Here is a 16,296-nt window from a genome sequence, read left to right as displayed (position 1 = left end):
CTGATAACCTGACACTTTAAACACCTAAGCTGCATTATATTGAATGAAAGAATAGACGAACTAGTTTATAAAAGAAAAATGAATGCATAATCATATGCATGTTATATTCAACTAATACATTTCTGTAATTGTATTTGGATAGCTGTGCTATGATATATTACAATACAAGGTTCTCAAGGTTTGTTTGCATGTACTAGCTGAATGCATTTGTATTTAGACAGACTATGAAGTTGAAATAAGGAAATTTTATGCATCATAAACCATACACTGATAACTTAATTGAGTTCAGTGTTAGGAAAATATTAGGGATAAACCTATGCATTTTAAAGATATTGGATTTTTTTTTCAAATGTAGCTTTGTGTACATAATCAAAAGTAGGATAAAAACCCTCCTACATATTAGCACAGTCATTTATGTAGAAACCAAACAGAATCATTAAAGTGAATTCTTTTAAGTTTTGTCTGAAATCATAGGCACAGTGTCATAAGCTCTGTTTATTAATATGTAACTTTTGGGCACAATCATTTTAAAATTGTGGTGAAATGTACCTTACAAATTGATAGATTAACTGACTGGTACCTACTGTAAATGAACTTTCAGGGTTGCATAACTAGTGACTTAGATCTTCAGGGAGACAAAAATAATCAATATGTACGAGTATGGGATTAGTTTGATGATATATGATGTTTTTAGGTGACTTATCTCTCATCTAGGAACCTTACCTGATCCTGAGGATTTAAGTATTCATTTGGTCTAGAAGGATGTAATAACATTAGACTTATCAGCCTTCAGTTGCTGCTTATTGCCATTATTTTATCTCTAAGACTATTTTCTGGCACCTCCAAAACCTACTCTTATTATTTTTTGGCAGTCATTTTTACAGCAGATATGAATTTTGTTTTGGATAGCCTTAAACTTCAAAAACATATATATGTTTGATTGATACATATTTTTTTGCATCAAAGGACACACATTTTTTTTTGCATCAAATTGAACATAAAAACTGCATTTACTAGTGTTGAATTTTAATATTTTTACATTTAGAACCTTGTTAGTAAGAGCGCATTCTCAACGAATTAAGCCAGGCTTTACAAAGCCGGTGACCTAAAAATGTCGGACGTACATGAAAGAAAAACCGCCTAATCTTTTAATAGTCTCTCCGCCTCTCACACGCCTCCCCACACGTCGTCCCTGCAGGGTACAGTAATTAAATCTCGGCTCCGAACATTAATATTTCCGTGAATATCTCTGGTGATATTATCTCCGTAGATAGTCGATTCATTGCTGCTCTACGGGCCAAATTATTCCTTTTTCGTCTCTGTTTTCAAAGATAATAGAACAGAAGAGCATGCGCACTTAATATTTCTCAGGTAGCTTCCGCATGGCGAACGGAGATGCGATTTAATTACTGTACCCCGCAGGGACGACGTGTGGGGAGACGGAGAGACTATTAAAAGATTAGGCGGTTTTTCTTTCATGTACGTCGGCCATTTTTAGGTCACCGGCTTTGTAAAGCCTGGCTTAATTCGTTGAGAATGCGCGTTGAGAATGAGAATTTGCATTGGGGCAAGTCCAGTGTGTTAGGTGTGCTTCAACACAATCATAAGACTGCCCAGTAGGATTTACTCAACTACAGCAAAGCATGTAACTTATAATTCAAAAGCCAGTTTACACAGCATAAATGGTAAACTCTTCATAGAATAGAAAAATCTGCCTTTGGCACTTTCAGCTTTTCAGCATAAATTCAAGTTTGGACAGTAGAATTGATCAATTATATGTACAAGTTGAAGAATGGAGTTAAATATATATGGCTGGTGTTTACGATTTCATTAATTACCCAAATTATCTAGCTGTATGAGAGGACATAATTAAAATACATTCATACCATTATCATTACTAAATGTAATTAATAATAATTTGGTTTATGTGTTGATGTAAATTCATAATATGTCAATCTTAAAAAGGTATAGCACTTGTTAATTTGATGTCTGTAATCCTTGTTATTGAAAAGACCATTTTTTTTATTTTTATATGTTTTTCTTAACAATGTCTTTTTTCTTACTGAAACTTGACAGCGGGGTTAGCTTAGATTTCAAATGTGAAGTGACTAAAATAAGAATAAAGGAAACTGCTCTGTTATGTGATGATCAATTCCATTTGACACGATGTTTTTCAGGTAGCTATATGTCATTTTCTCTTTTTTCAAATGTTGAATACGTTATTCTTAAAGACATTCATTTATTAAGTGCACTATTTACTCAGGAGACTAGGCTTAACAGTTCTGAGCAAATAAAATGGCATTTAGTTATTCAGGTTGTTTTCAATGCTTCGATTATTTTTGTTGGCCATTAAATCCTTCAGTCCGACGTTGCATACATTAAAGTCAGGTGAAGTGTTAGCCTTTCACTGCTGTGCCTAGAAAAGCAATTTTACTACTTATTACCTCTGTCGCTATGTTCTTCTCTTTTATATCAGTGTGCCACTTGGGTGATATAACTCATGCAGTGAGGGAAGAATTTCTGTTAGTGTCATTTGATTTGGCAATAATTTTGCTTTGAATCTTGATTGAGCATAAACTGCTTCAGTATTGGTGCAAGACTGCCTCTCAAGTTACTGAATAGGCTGTGTTTATTTTGTTGTTCGATTGACTCAGTTCAAGTGCAGCATTAGATTTGTTAGACAGCTAGGGCTCGGACCCATGGCCGGTGAATACGGTTTGAGGATCTGAGGTTGGATGTTCATATAACACATGGACTGAACCATTTGAGAATGCTAAAATGTGGTTTCATGAGATAGAGTTGAGTTTCAAAAAGGGTGAGTTTTTTAGTGAAAACACTGAAACAATTTTTGTTTTGGCAGAATCGAGATGGGGTAACTTCATTGTAAATATGCACTTAAAAGGGTATTTCAGACAAGGCAAATCTTGTATTTTCTATTTTAGAATGTAGTGCTTCATAGGTAATTACAGATTAATTGTTTGACTAATAATTCCATAATTTGACCAACCAAGATGTGCTTAGTTAGACTGAGAAATTTACAATTTACAAGTATTATCATATTTACTTTTGGTTTATCACTCAACAGTTTTGTTATTTCTGAATTGATTTAAGATTAAATTTAAGGCACAATAGTTAAAATTTAATAATCATTTGACCACACTTATACCTTTTTTCTTGCAGGTCGAAATGAGCGCTATTCCTCTAACCTTCTAACATTCCGTGAGTGGGATAAGACCTATAGCTACGATGTCAGCAGCAGTGATTCCAGTGATTCTGAAGATGAGGCTGAAAATAAAGACAGTAAGTACATGTATTCATTCTGTATTATAGTATTTTTAACACTAACAGATTTCTTGCTCTCTTACTAATTATTTTTATTTTCAAAGAAGAGAATTTTTTCTTTATTAAGTGATGTTACCAATGCTTAAGTTTTATGTTTGAATTATTGCATATTTAAATTGTCCATTTAAGTAATAAGTTAAATTAAAAGAGGGTTAATACATACCTGTTAGTTTGGTGAAAGCAGATGGAAATAGAAGGCTTTGCAAAAAAGTCCTTTTTTGTGTTTTGACCCAAAGCTTTACAGCATACAGGCAGCTCCTGGTGGCAAAAGTTTTGCCTTGCCTAATATTTTAGATACATTTGACCCAGTAATACATGTGAATTTGTGTAAAACCTGTAGTTTCATGCTTGAAACCTTGCAAAATGTTCTTTCACTACCAAAAAGGTGGCATAAATAGGGAAAAGATAGTACAAAGTGGCAGAAGTTCTGTCTCAGAACTCTATCTCAGTACCAGTGAGCAGGGAACTGATGATGATAATGATGACGACAGTAACAGTGTTCAAGAAAAATCTGCCAACAGCAGTGATTGTAATAGTAAGTGGCTGTGAGCTGCAGCTTAGAATCCTGGGAGCTGTGCTTGGGTGCTCTGGCTAGCTATACGTGGTAGTATGCCATTATATAGTATCTAAATAGGGAGGTTTGTGCTCCTTGTCTTGTCTGACAAACATTATTGCTTTGCCTTTTAGACTGCATGAAAGTGCATTCATTGGCAGTAAATTGAATATCAAATAGGTTGAATTTTAACTGTACACTATTTTCCTTAGATCTAATCTTATTGATTTTCAACATGTCCTATAATTATAAGAGTGAGGCGTAGGAGAAAATTATTTCAGTCATGGGAATTGTGTGTTTGATGGATGTGGAATTTTATAAAGAAGGGTTCTGAATAGTGTACTGTCTGTAACTTATTCTAAGAATTAACAATGAATTACTGATAGTTCCAGTAAAGGACAGGTTGGTTTAGGGGATTTCAGTGTTGTAACAATATATAAGAAGATCAATGAGGGTTAGTCTAGTGCTTACATTGATTTCTGAGGGATTTCAAGTTCCCCTGTCAAATCTTAGTGTACAGCAAGTGCATGGTTAATCCACTGGCTTTAGCATGTGGTTTCTGTGTAAGATTCACCCAGGGTTTAACCAAAATCAATTGCATGATATTATTATCCAGTGGAGGGGATGGCAATGGGAAATCTAGTATCTACTGACAGATCACATTGACTGTTTTGTAATAAAACATAAGAAGAAAGGACAATAGTTTGAAAGGGAATGCTAAGCAAACAGGCCTCCGGGCAAGGATACATGTAAAAATGGCCACTCAAATAGAATGTACTTTGATCGTTTGTTAGTTTGAATGTTTCTCATCTACCCTCTCCCCCTTCCAACACCAACTCAATATCAAGGAAATCCTGGAAGGAAACAATGTATTGTTTCCATTAGATCACCTGTCTAAAGAAAGAGAGATACATGCCGTTCTTGTAATGGATGTGTACAGAGAATTTGTTGGGTTTCCTTTGATATATAATGTTGATTGTAATTGTGAAGATAATGACGATGGTTATGATGAGGATGAAGATGAGGACACACTATGTAATACAGGTATTACCTTATCTGTACATATATACAGGGCAGGTGCATAAACCATTACAAAATATTTTAAAGTAAATATTTGAACTTTTAATACACTCTCCTTATCTCAAAGACTCATTAGAAAGATTGATTGTAAGGTAGGAAAGTGTATAGCCTCTGATAAAAAAAAAGATAGACCACTTACCTTCCTGGGTTAGAGGTCATTCATATTGTATGAATTTGATCTATGTACATGTACATAAAATTTATGTGCATGTTGGTGGGGAAGGGGGGTGGGCAGATTTTTACCTTGATTGATTATGCATTGATTATGGATTACTTTAAAAGAAAATAGTTATGTTTCTTCTGTATGTCATGTAGATTGAAAAGTCGATGTATTATTATTGCCAGAACTCTTCTATGAAACATTATGAGGTGAGCAGCAAGTGTTACTAGTGGCTTGTTATGCCCAAAGGGTAACCCTGACTTCAACTGTTTGCTCACTGGCTTAGCACAGGTCCACTGTGATCATGTTAGCTGAATAGCAAACTAATATTTGCATTAACTGTCGCACAGAAAGCTCTCTGATGTTTATCCAGGCTTAAGATTTCCAAATTTGCTGCTGAAAGGAATCAGTTATAATGGTTGATTCTCTCTGACCGGTAGTTTCATTCTGATGAAGTCTGCAATAATAATATAATTGAGAAAACCCGATTGTTGTGGTAACTTTTCAGACTTGTGAAGGGGACCTTTTTTGTAAAGCTTATAATAGATATGCGCATTTAGAATTTTAAATTATGCACAAACAAAAACATATTTTGTGGAGTGACTCTAAGCTTGATTCTCATAGATATCAGGTTGTGCAGTTATTCTAGTCATGTATACATAGTATTTGCTAGTTCACAAGAAACTGATAAAATCAAGGGCTAACACTTCAGAAAGATGGTAGTAATAAGGTGTAATGGCATTGACAGGGGTTATAATATGGTGGCAGAAGTTGAATTTTAAACACTGTATATTTTTCACTTATGCATTAAAAGTGTGAAATGTTTCCAAATGCTTTTGTGAAGTTGATGTATTGTGAAAATCTAGTTAAAAGATACAGGGGCTCAATAATTACTCAGAATTATTCTGTTTAACAACTTTTGATTGTGCCCTCAATACTTTCACTGTATGCCAAGAGTTGGCTTTGCTTTCTTTATTCATTCAAAACATCCAAATGCATCTTCTCAATTGTTTTTGAAATTTTATTTCACCAGTTTAGCTGAAGTTCATCAACATTTCGCCATAAAAAACCAGCATGCATGAGCTCAGATTTATACTTTTTAAACTGCTATTTAAACATCAGTGTTGTACACATGTTGATAATGACTATTATAAAGGCAACACCTTTGTTTTAAAATGAAAAAAGATTATGGTTACTAGTAAGCAAAAAGTACCTGGTGACTATATTTCATATTATTATTATTATTATTATTATTATTTTGGTCAGATGCTTGTTATCATGGTATTGCTATGGCTTTTTTTTATATGCTTGTGATTTTTTGTTTGATCAAAATATGTATTGTGACACAGATAATTGGAAAGCTTTGGGTAGAATTTTATGCTTCAGCTCTAGCTTTATTTCAATTCAGCTGCCTACTTGCTTCAATATTTTACCGCCTTTCTTTATAATTTTTAAATTAAAAGATAGGCTCTTTTTTTGAGAATATCTGCTATTCTTGAAAAACACATCAATTATACATATTAGGCAGAATGTTGATATTGATTTTAATTTAGATTTTAAAACATTTTTTAGACCTGTTTCGGGATGATTTCACAAGAACAACTCAGTTGGTATACAGTTACCAGGCCGGGAAAATGGTAGGGATCTTGAACTTTTCAGTTACTTTCCTGATTATTCAAGAAACATTGCTAAAAAATGTACAAGGGAAAAAAAGAAATAAAAGAAAGTAAAACATTAAAATAAATTTACAAAGAAAGTTGAAGTTGAATATACAATGTACTGTATTAGTATAGAAATGATGGAAGTCCTATTGTATATAATGGTATATCTCTGAGGCAAAAAAAAAGGAAAGTGTGTCTTTGACAGCTGTTATTTAAGAATGTTGGCCGCTTGATTAAAAGATGAATTATTGGATCTTACATTTGTATCAACTGTTCCAGGTGCCCAGGTTACGGGAGCCCAGGCAGCTGTATGCAATGGAGTTTGGACCACAACAGGCTGCAAGATGGTGAGTTGTGTTCTAAGTGCCTAGATAATGAGAGGAAACAGTCCTCCAACCTCCCTCCCTTGAGAAATGTTTTGTTATTTGTGCTAAAACCTATTGGATATATTGCCATCTTCTATTTCAAAATAGATCTATGCTGCATTTTTATATATAAATATACACAGAGATGATAACTTGAATATCAAGGTGACAGTTTTTTAGGTACCTTTGAAACCCCAGCTAAGTGACATGTTGTTCACATATAAATTTTGACTGTGGGTTTAGTCGCGTAATTCATTTATTGATATTTTTGTTTATTTATTTATACTTAATGGCTTGGAAAAAGTTCAAAATGTGGTCCACCGTCCAATGCATTTTTTTATAAAAAAAACTTTTGCAAATAGCTCTTGGTATTTGCAACAGTGCAGGTGATAAATGATACATATGACAGGTATCATAAGTCAAGTATGCATGCATGTCAGTTTTTTTCCACATGAATATTTCAACACATACATGTATATTGAATGCATGTTTTGTTTCAATCCCCCAGAGACTTACCAGTCCAATTAACTGTAGGGGGGTGGTTAGCCACCATCTTAATGCCACAGGGCTCAGGTATAGCAGCACATGTAATGGAAATGAATTGAAATATGACAGTGAATAGAAATCAGACAATACTAACTTCCTTTATCAGTTTCATCAGCTCAAACTTTATCTTCAGTGTCAGGTGTGCTTCCCTACATGTATAGAGTATCAGACACAGTGTAGGCAAATATCTTGTCTGAGGGTAAGATGATTTTGATGATGTACTTTATCAAAATTTGGCTTTAAAAAGTTCAGTCCTTCAATTATATTATTAGTGAAGGATGAGAAATCTAGGCAATTGACTGTGAAAAGCGTTATTATATAGAGGTTTCAGGTCATTGACGATTTTTTTACAAAGGGATTAATTTAATGATGGATGGTTTTGCAGTTTTGTACCATATGGCTATTATAAGCACATGTTTATACAATGGTAAAAACACCCAGTTACATATAATTTCCCTTTCCACTAGGTTTGTTCAATTTATCACAGTCTTTTCACCTCACTGATGTCTCCTAGAAAATCAATACCCATGCACATGAAAGCCCAGCACAGGTGTCTATAATGGACTTGTTAGATTTTTATGGATTGTCTATTCAGAATAGCTGTCATACTCTGCAAGGATTCATTAATATACAGCCCCAACATCTCAATACTACGGAAATGAAGTAATTGTCGTGCATTGTATTTAATTGATAGATAGCACGTATTCTATCATTAGTGCTGTGAAAATTACGAAAATAATTGGAGGCATAGTAACAGTGCTGGGTCCTTATTCAAAAGATTTTCATGTTATAATGACCAAATTCTGTTTTAAACAAGAATATATTGATGAGTTGGATCATATTGGTGCAATTCTTTTAATCTGGATACAATAGGAGAGCATACTATTTTAATTTTATTGATTATACTTTAGTTTAGCAATACAAGATTGAAGTACATGTACACTGTAGATCTATGTATGTTATAAAGATTCTAGAAGACAATTTAAGACTTCAACAAGCCATCTCAATCCTTTCTGATGGGCAATGGCAATGTTGTAAAATTGATCAGAAAAACAATGAAGAAAACCAACACAATGTCGTATGTGTTAAGGTGGAGGTAATTGAGGATGAAATGTTTACTGAGCAGTGACAACAGGAGTTTTGTTGTTAATAACAAACAGATGAATAGATGATTGTCAAGGGCAGAGAACAATTTAACTTGCAGTTGTCACTTGGAGTCATTTTCACCTGTCTGTTCTCGACAGTGTTGCAGATTTGAAGGGGGACAATATGTAATGGAGAAGTTCAAACAAGCTTGACTGTGGCAATGCTGAACAGTGCATAATTCTAAGTTAAAATTTGATTGTCTGTTGACTTTCAAATTGGTTCTTAATCTTTATTCATAAAATGAATGGCAGATTTTACTTCACTTTTGGTTTTATTCGCAGGCCATCAGAAATTGAAGTGCTGGATGAACTGATAAAACACATCAGTTATGTGCCACCTGAACCTGAAGAATTCTACCGTCCAAGTAAGTGTTTGCACAAATGAAAATAAAATTGCATCAGATCATTTAAAAGATGTGTATTGTAGTTACCAGGATCCAACTGGTTCATATTTGTATAATCTGTAGTTAAGTGGCTTGGTTCCAATTTAGCGCTTTTATTGTATTTTTAGTTGTCTTTATGATATACATACATGTAAGTAAGTATAGAAGGCATACTTACTACACAGAATTTTTCATGTAAATGTAGCACTGCTGTCAAACTTCAGTTTTCAGATCATATTAATGATTAGCTTTTAATGTTTTTTAATTGTATAAATTTGAAGGATTTGACTAATATTGAAAATTATTTTAAGAATTACATGATAATTCAGATTGCCTATTTTTTCAGCTGGCTCAGAACTAAGGCCTCTTGCTAAGGGAGAGGATGAAGGCCTCTGTGTTTATTACTATGATCCACAACCAGGACCATTTGTAAGTCTTATATTGTACTTAATACATGTTTCTTAGTAGTGGCAACAAGAATTATCTGCATGTTTGAGCAGGGATGATATTTTATACTGTAACATTTAAAAGTATATAACATGCATTTTAGATAATAAGTTAATAAAAGTTTATTGCTGCAACATTGCAAGAAGTAATGAAAATATGCAAAAAGTAAGTTCAAAAGTTTCATATTGTCATAATAAATTAATATTAAATGAGACAAAATGATATTTGTTTTATGCAGCTGTACATGTATGCTATTATTCATAAATGTACATGAAGAAGTGGTATATTGATTCTGACAGGTGTGTCTGTCCATGCTGATGATGTGTCTACATACATTAGCACCAGTAAACTCACAGTTACAAATAGTTGTAGTAGATTTCATACACAGAATATTTCTTGGTTTCATTTTAGTTCATGAAGTCTCGAGTTGGTGGGTTGAGAAATCCTCTTTCCAGTACAGCCTATGCTCACAAGCCTCAGTCTCCAGATGACACCACCCTAGTCTTTGAGTCCAGGTTTGAAAGTGGAAACCTTTTCAAGGTGTACAAAGTGTAAGTTTGTTTTTAGGAATTGTTAATGTTATCACGTTTCAAATTATATTGTCCTTCCTCTAGTGGCAACCATAGCACGTAATCAATAATTGTCTGCCAGCTCTAGCATGTTTGAATAATATTATGGAATGAATAGCAGTGATCATTTAATTGTCTGTTCATATGTAAAGAACCTTTTAACTTTTTTGTTCAACACGTGATAAATCCATTTTGGCAAAACTTTCACTTTAGGCACTAAACGGTGCAGGTGTAATGATGAATTGTGGAATTTAAAAAACCTGTGTCATATTTCTCTGTGTAATTTTATTATTCTGTTGTTTTATTTTCCAGTGGAGACTATGAGTATGAACTGTGGTTGAGGAATGACTTGTACACTAACAAGCACACACAGTGGTTTTACTTCCGTCTCTCCAACACCAGACCAAATGTCAAATACCGGTTCACCATTGTCAACTTCATGAAGGTCAGAACACTGTAATTTGAATCATATCATAAAACATCTACGAAGTGATAGCAAGTGTGGCATTACCCATTCTTTTATTTAGATTTTTACCATTATCAAGTTCTGTCAGGCTTGCTGGCATTAACGTCATCAACAGTCTACATTTCCATGACACTGCCTCCTAAAACAGTTCCAATAACAACTTTTCTTTGGTGGCTTAATTAATTATTCTCAAAGCAAACTTAAGGGAATGAAACAAAACTGTGTATGTTTTGTTTTATCACACTGAATATGTCATGTTATTATCTGAAAATATTTCTTCAGTAGCTGAGAAGTTTCCAGTGAGATTTTTGTGTCTGCTTTCAGCCTGACAGCCTGTACAACAATGGCATGAAACCCTGCATGTACAGTGATAAGAATGCTGCCAACAACAAAATTGGCTGGGTTAGGGCAGGCTCAGAAATCAAATACTACAGGAATAATCTAAAGTAAGTGCTTGTTCAATCAGTTAAATGAATTTATTTGTTTGGTGACTTTTGATATTTTGATTAGTTTTAGGAATGTCCTGAATTAATTCTGAAGTTGCAATTTGTTTATATAGGTATAATTTTGGCAAAGGAGGTGAGAGGAATTACTACAGTCTAACCTGGACATGGCAGGCTCAGTACAAGGATGACACTTGCTACTTTGCTCACTGCTATCCATATACATACTCAGACTTACAGGTGGGTGTGACCTAGTGAAGGGTGCATTGAATTGGAGTTGTACATCTTTCAAGTTTGCTTAGGGATATTTTTTCTTTTGCCAAAATTTGTGAAATAATGCTATTGGTGGCTAAGAGTTTTTTTCATATCTAAAATGAGTAGTTTTAGTCCTAGATATAATGTAATGATTTTGTGTTTATTTGAAAACCAAAACTAAAGCTATTGTCCTATATAAATTGTATTGCAGGAATATCTTATGAACATTGCAAATGATCCAATCAAGTCACGGATCTGCAAACAAAGGGTGCTGTGTCGTACTTTGGCAGGAAATCTAGTCTATGTTCTCACCATAACTTCTCCTGTGTCAGCCACCCAGGGACATGATAGTAAAGCAAGAAAGGTGAGTTAAGAAATCCCAGACATCTTCTCCAGATTATCTTGAAATATTCAGTTTAATGTTGAATTCTGCCTTATATGTCAAACTTTTCTATTGTCAGTTATATACAGTTATACTCTATGGACTTTTAGTGCTTGTTGTAAAATATTGGAGATGATATATACTGACATTATTTGATAATTGATATTATTATTATGTTGGTTATCTGTAGCTGAAGAAGGCAGTGGTGCTAACTAGCAGGGTCCACCCTGGAGAAACTAATGCTAGCTGGATGATGAAAGGCTTCCTGGACTTCCTTACTGGGACTTCACCTGATGCCAAGGTTAGAGAAGAGTATATTAATTCTTATATTTGAATTAAACCTGTAGTCATTCTCTGGCAATCACATCTTTGTGGAAAGTATCATCACTGCAAGTATCTCAATACATTTTTTAAACATTAAGATTATTTGATGAGTTTTATAAGCTGTCACTTTGAACATATGGATATTTGACTTTAAAAAATTTGAACCACTTGTTTTCTCTAGGAACTTTCAGTCAAATGAGCCCAATTCATTCTTTTATATTTTGTTTCTTTTTTATATGCAACTTTATCCCAAAAAGTGTAATTTTTCTTCCAGCTCTTACGTGACACATTCATCTTCAAAGTTGTGCCAATGTTGAACCCAGATGGAGTGATAGTGGGGAACTATCGCTGTTCCCTCTCTGGGCGAGACCTCAACAGAAATTACAAAACTATCCTAAAAGATTCTTTTCCCTCCATATGGCACACAAAGGCCATGATTAGAAAGTAAGTTAAATAATAAAAAAATTAAACAACTTTTTGAAATGTTGATTTACCATACTTGTGAGTGAAATTTTCTTTGTGAGAAAATATTGAAATTAAATTTTTTTCACACTCAGAAAATGATTTAAATGATAATCATTATAAGAAAAAAAAATTAAATGAAACTGACTAACATTTTAATAGAAATAAAATTGACTTTACAGTCTGTATGTGAATTTATACATATTGCCAAGAGGTGGTTCATATGAAGGGTTTTCATGATCATTAGAAAATAAAAACAACTTGTGTTCAACTTATTTTCTAGATTGAAAGATGAGCATGAGATTGTCACATACTGTGATCTCCATGGACACAGCAGGAAGATGAATGTGTTCATCTACGGCTGTGAAAACAAGTACAATCCAGACAAGAGATTTAGAGAGAGGGTCTTCCCAGTAATGCTCAGCAAGAATGCCTCAGACAAAGTGAGTTGTTTGCATTGTTTCCACAAACATTGTTATTATAATGTTGCATATTTGATACCTTACCTGTAAGGAAAGTATACCATTTAATAAAAAGACTGCAAACTGCACAATCACACAATGTAAGATGAATATTTTTTTTTTCATGTATTTCATTACTGTTACCAAGGAATTAGTTGTTTTTTTCTGTAAATTACCATTTTCTCTTGCTGTCTTAATATTTCATGGTTTTTGTTTCTAGTTTTCTTATGAGTACTGCAAGTTCAAAGTTCAAAAGAGCAAAGAGGGCACAGGACGCATAGTGATCTGGAACATGGGGATAATGAACAGCTACACTATGGAGGTTGGTTTACTCTTATAGTGATTATGCATATTGATCTGATTATGAATTAAAGAGAATTAAGGCATGGCCATTATCTTAAATTATGTTGTTACCATTTAAAGGGGTGTGAAGCTTAGTAAAGTTCACATGTAAGTAGGTATATGTATTGACATGTACAGAAAACAAACAAATGTAAGAAAAAAATGTTATACATACTCTACTCTAGGCAACATTTGCTGGTTCTACCCTTGGCAAGATGAAGGGGTACCACTTTAGTACTGCTGACTTTGAGGCCATGGGCTACCACTTCTGTGATACTCTGCTGGACTACTGTGATCCAGATAAAACCAAGGTCAGTGCCCACATGACCTCTGTAGTTTATATTTAATTTGAGAGCTTTTCAACATATATGTAATTTTTTTATATGAATGCATGTAGGCCATGTGGTAGACCATTCTGGCAATTTCAGGTCCTAATGGCAGAAAGCTGTGTCTTTGTATGTAATATTTTATTATTTTTTCATTTTACCATAATAATAGTGGTATGCTTAACTAGATTTGTATGTGAAATGAATTAAATGTCAAAGTAAATAGTTACATATATTGTGACATAGCAGTTGCTTAAATGTGCTAGTAGTGAATGTTTATGTATAATACTAACATGTATTGTGATCATTGTGAGTAATAACATGTTAAGTGCTTAATTTTATAGATTAATCAAATTGAAAAAGGATTGGTAAATAGCTCTAACAACTGTGTTGTTCCAAATTAACCTGAAGTGTGATTGTATTCTGCATTCTATGCTGCTTTGAGTAATATTGATCTTATTAGTTGAAAGTGAAGAGAAATCAAGAAGTGTGACAACCCTCTAACAATTTTGTATATGTTCTTTTTAAACTCTTGATGCTGCTTCCAATACAACATCATGGTAAAACTTTCCCTCTTTATTTGGTTTGGTGCACACTGAATTTACAATTTGTTTGGTTCTTTTTTATTACAACCATTCTTGAATATATTTTTGGGTCTTTTTATCAATAGGATTTAGACAATCTTTTGAAACATGTCTCAGTTTATGAGGATAGGCTTGATAAAGTCAGGGAGGGGATTGCTATAAGTAGAATTTCGGTAAGTTTTGGGGTTAAGGACATGAACAATATTGTGTGCAGATCTGTACTTAAATGAATAATGTGAACTTTGGCACCCCTGCCAGTTACCAAGTGCAAGTATTGTTTTTAGGAAAATAAGAAAAATAAGAAATAAAACTGGTTATTTTTATTTTGAATAATTTGTACATGCTTTTATTTAAGATGTGTTCAGCAATTTTTGTTGTGCTAATTTAGTTTTACTTGCATGTTAGCATATTTAGTATCTGGACAGTACTTATCAAAAATGCATTGCCTGAATTTATTGATTTGTAGATAGTGCATGTGCATGTATGGCCACATTGTAATACCCCTACCTTACCAGCACTAACAATGCATGATTCTTAATTAGGAATCCATTTGAAAATATTTATTTTTATGTGTGACATAATGTAGATGTGAAATGATTTCAGATACATCTATCTTTATCTTCATAGGAAAAAACTTTTAATTTTTTTTAGTTTCCTTAGAATTTCTATGATACCCATTTGATACTCCTTTCTTAGTAAGATGAGGTTATATTAATTTTGGTCTCTTTGCAACTCTTCATATTTGAAGTTTCTAAATATATGATTATTTGACTAATGACTTGAAAAGCACGATGTGATTTTAAAAATGCAAATTAATTCATCAATTTTTTAAAAAACTTAAATGTGAATAGAATAACCAAAATATGAAAGTATGATTCATCATTGATGTAATTACAAATATATGAAAGTAGCAGTATCCTTAATGGTGAAAATTGGGTAAGTATAATGCAAGGGTATGTCACTGTGATGCGTTTGGATATCTTTACTTGTATTACATGGTTACAAGAGCCTAAGATATATTTTGCTGTCTCCATAAAAGTGTTGCTACTGTCTTTCATGTCTAAAATTCTGCTATAAGGTAATACTTTCAAAAAAATAATATACATATCTTATTGAATCGTTTCAGTGTGACAACATTCTCCTTGAACTGGAGGACCGTCTGAAGCAGGAGGTTATGAAAAAGTTGCAGAAAGATGGCGGTGCAGAAGTCATCAACCTGGAGGATGACTTCACCAGTGAAATGGAGTCCAGGTACTGAATCCGTACTTGTCTAGATTAATTTGTGGCATATGATCGATGCATTCGTTATTTTAATGGAACATGGGTGTCCCTGTAAATCGAAATCCATTAAGAAAATAAGAACAATTGACTAAGTGTAGCACTTAAATTTGGCAAGTGTGATAGATGATGTGACAGGCTCACTCCTGTAGACCAGTACAACTTTGTATGTGTTATTTCAGTGATGGTGGCTCAGACAGCTCTGTGTCAGATGGGCTTCCTGTACATCTCCAGTACCTGGCTGACAGGGTGAGTGACGACATGATTTTGTTCAGTAGACTGAAATAAAAAGAAAGAAAATTGACACTCTTGAATTTCTGTGAGTTCTTGGCATTTGCTCACAATGATGATATTGTTCTGTATCAATTAAGCATTGTTAAAGTTTTCATATGCAGACTTTTTGTCATTAGTTCTTATCAATCTAAACAGTTTTTATATTTCAATGACCAATGTGTAATTTCCCAACACAGCTTCCAAAGAAAAAGAAAAAACTAAAAACTAAGAAGGAGAGAGACAAACACCAGTGTATTGCCACTAAAACAAAAATACAGGCCACACCAATATCAGTGGTAAGTAAGGGAAGCAGCTATTTGTTATCTTTTAAGATAATCAATATTCATTACTCTTAAAGTTAGATTTCAACTTAAGAATAGCACCAATCTAGCAAGGAAATGTGGCCCATTGAATAACAAGGAGATAAGTTTGACAAGTCTGTTTCCTGA

The 16,296-nt window shown here is 33.5% G+C and overlaps 1 protein-coding gene across 15 annotated transcripts in view; it reads left to right on the top strand.

Annotated features, from left to right (window-relative positions):
• The window catches only part of LOC106171188 (uncharacterized), a 29,592-nt gene that overhangs the window by 3,261 nt on the left and 10,035 nt on the right, over nt 1-16,296 (top strand). For 9 of the 15 annotated variants that reach the window (XM_087003012.1, XM_087003026.1, XM_087003067.1 and 6 more), the window contains exons 3-22: nt 3,181-3,300; nt 3,728-3,877; nt 6,708-6,772; nt 7,076-7,143; nt 9,135-9,217; nt 9,582-9,664; nt 10,094-10,233; nt 10,564-10,696; nt 11,042-11,163; nt 11,277-11,400; nt 11,627-11,779; nt 11,988-12,098; nt 12,396-12,565; nt 12,867-13,026; nt 13,265-13,366; nt 13,572-13,697; nt 14,057-14,080; nt 15,423-15,547; nt 15,757-15,823; nt 16,045-16,143. In XM_087003012.1, the coding sequence (XP_086859138.1) occupies nt 3,181-3,300; nt 3,728-3,877; nt 6,708-6,772; nt 7,076-7,143; nt 9,135-9,217; nt 9,582-9,664; nt 10,094-10,233; nt 10,564-10,696; nt 11,042-11,163; nt 11,277-11,400; nt 11,627-11,779; nt 11,988-12,098; nt 12,396-12,565; nt 12,867-13,026; nt 13,265-13,366; nt 13,572-13,697; nt 14,057-14,080; nt 15,423-15,547; nt 15,757-15,823; nt 16,045-16,143 (2,225 nt within the window). Of the gene's footprint in view, nt 1-2,164; nt 2,816-3,180; nt 3,301-3,727; nt 3,878-6,707; nt 6,773-7,075; nt 7,144-9,134; nt 9,218-9,581; nt 9,665-10,093; nt 10,234-10,563; nt 10,697-11,041; nt 11,164-11,276; nt 11,401-11,626; nt 11,780-11,987; nt 12,099-12,395; nt 12,566-12,866; nt 13,027-13,264; nt 13,367-13,571; nt 13,698-14,056; nt 14,081-15,422; nt 15,548-15,756; nt 15,824-16,044; nt 16,144-16,296 lie in introns of those variants that run through there. The other 6 variants (XM_087003056.1, XM_087003062.1, XM_087003027.1 and 3 more) reach the window with 5 other exon arrangements.

This window comes from Lingula anatina, chromosome 1 (genome assembly GCF_051362555.1).
Source record: "Lingula anatina isolate TDL-2025a chromosome 1, LinAna3.0, whole genome shotgun sequence".
In the NCBI taxonomy this organism is placed as follows: Eukaryota; Metazoa; Brachiopoda; class Lingulata; order Lingulida; family Lingulidae; genus Lingula; species Lingula anatina.
Note: the sequence above shows the minus strand (reverse complement) of the source record. Positions and strands in the feature narration are given on the sequence as shown.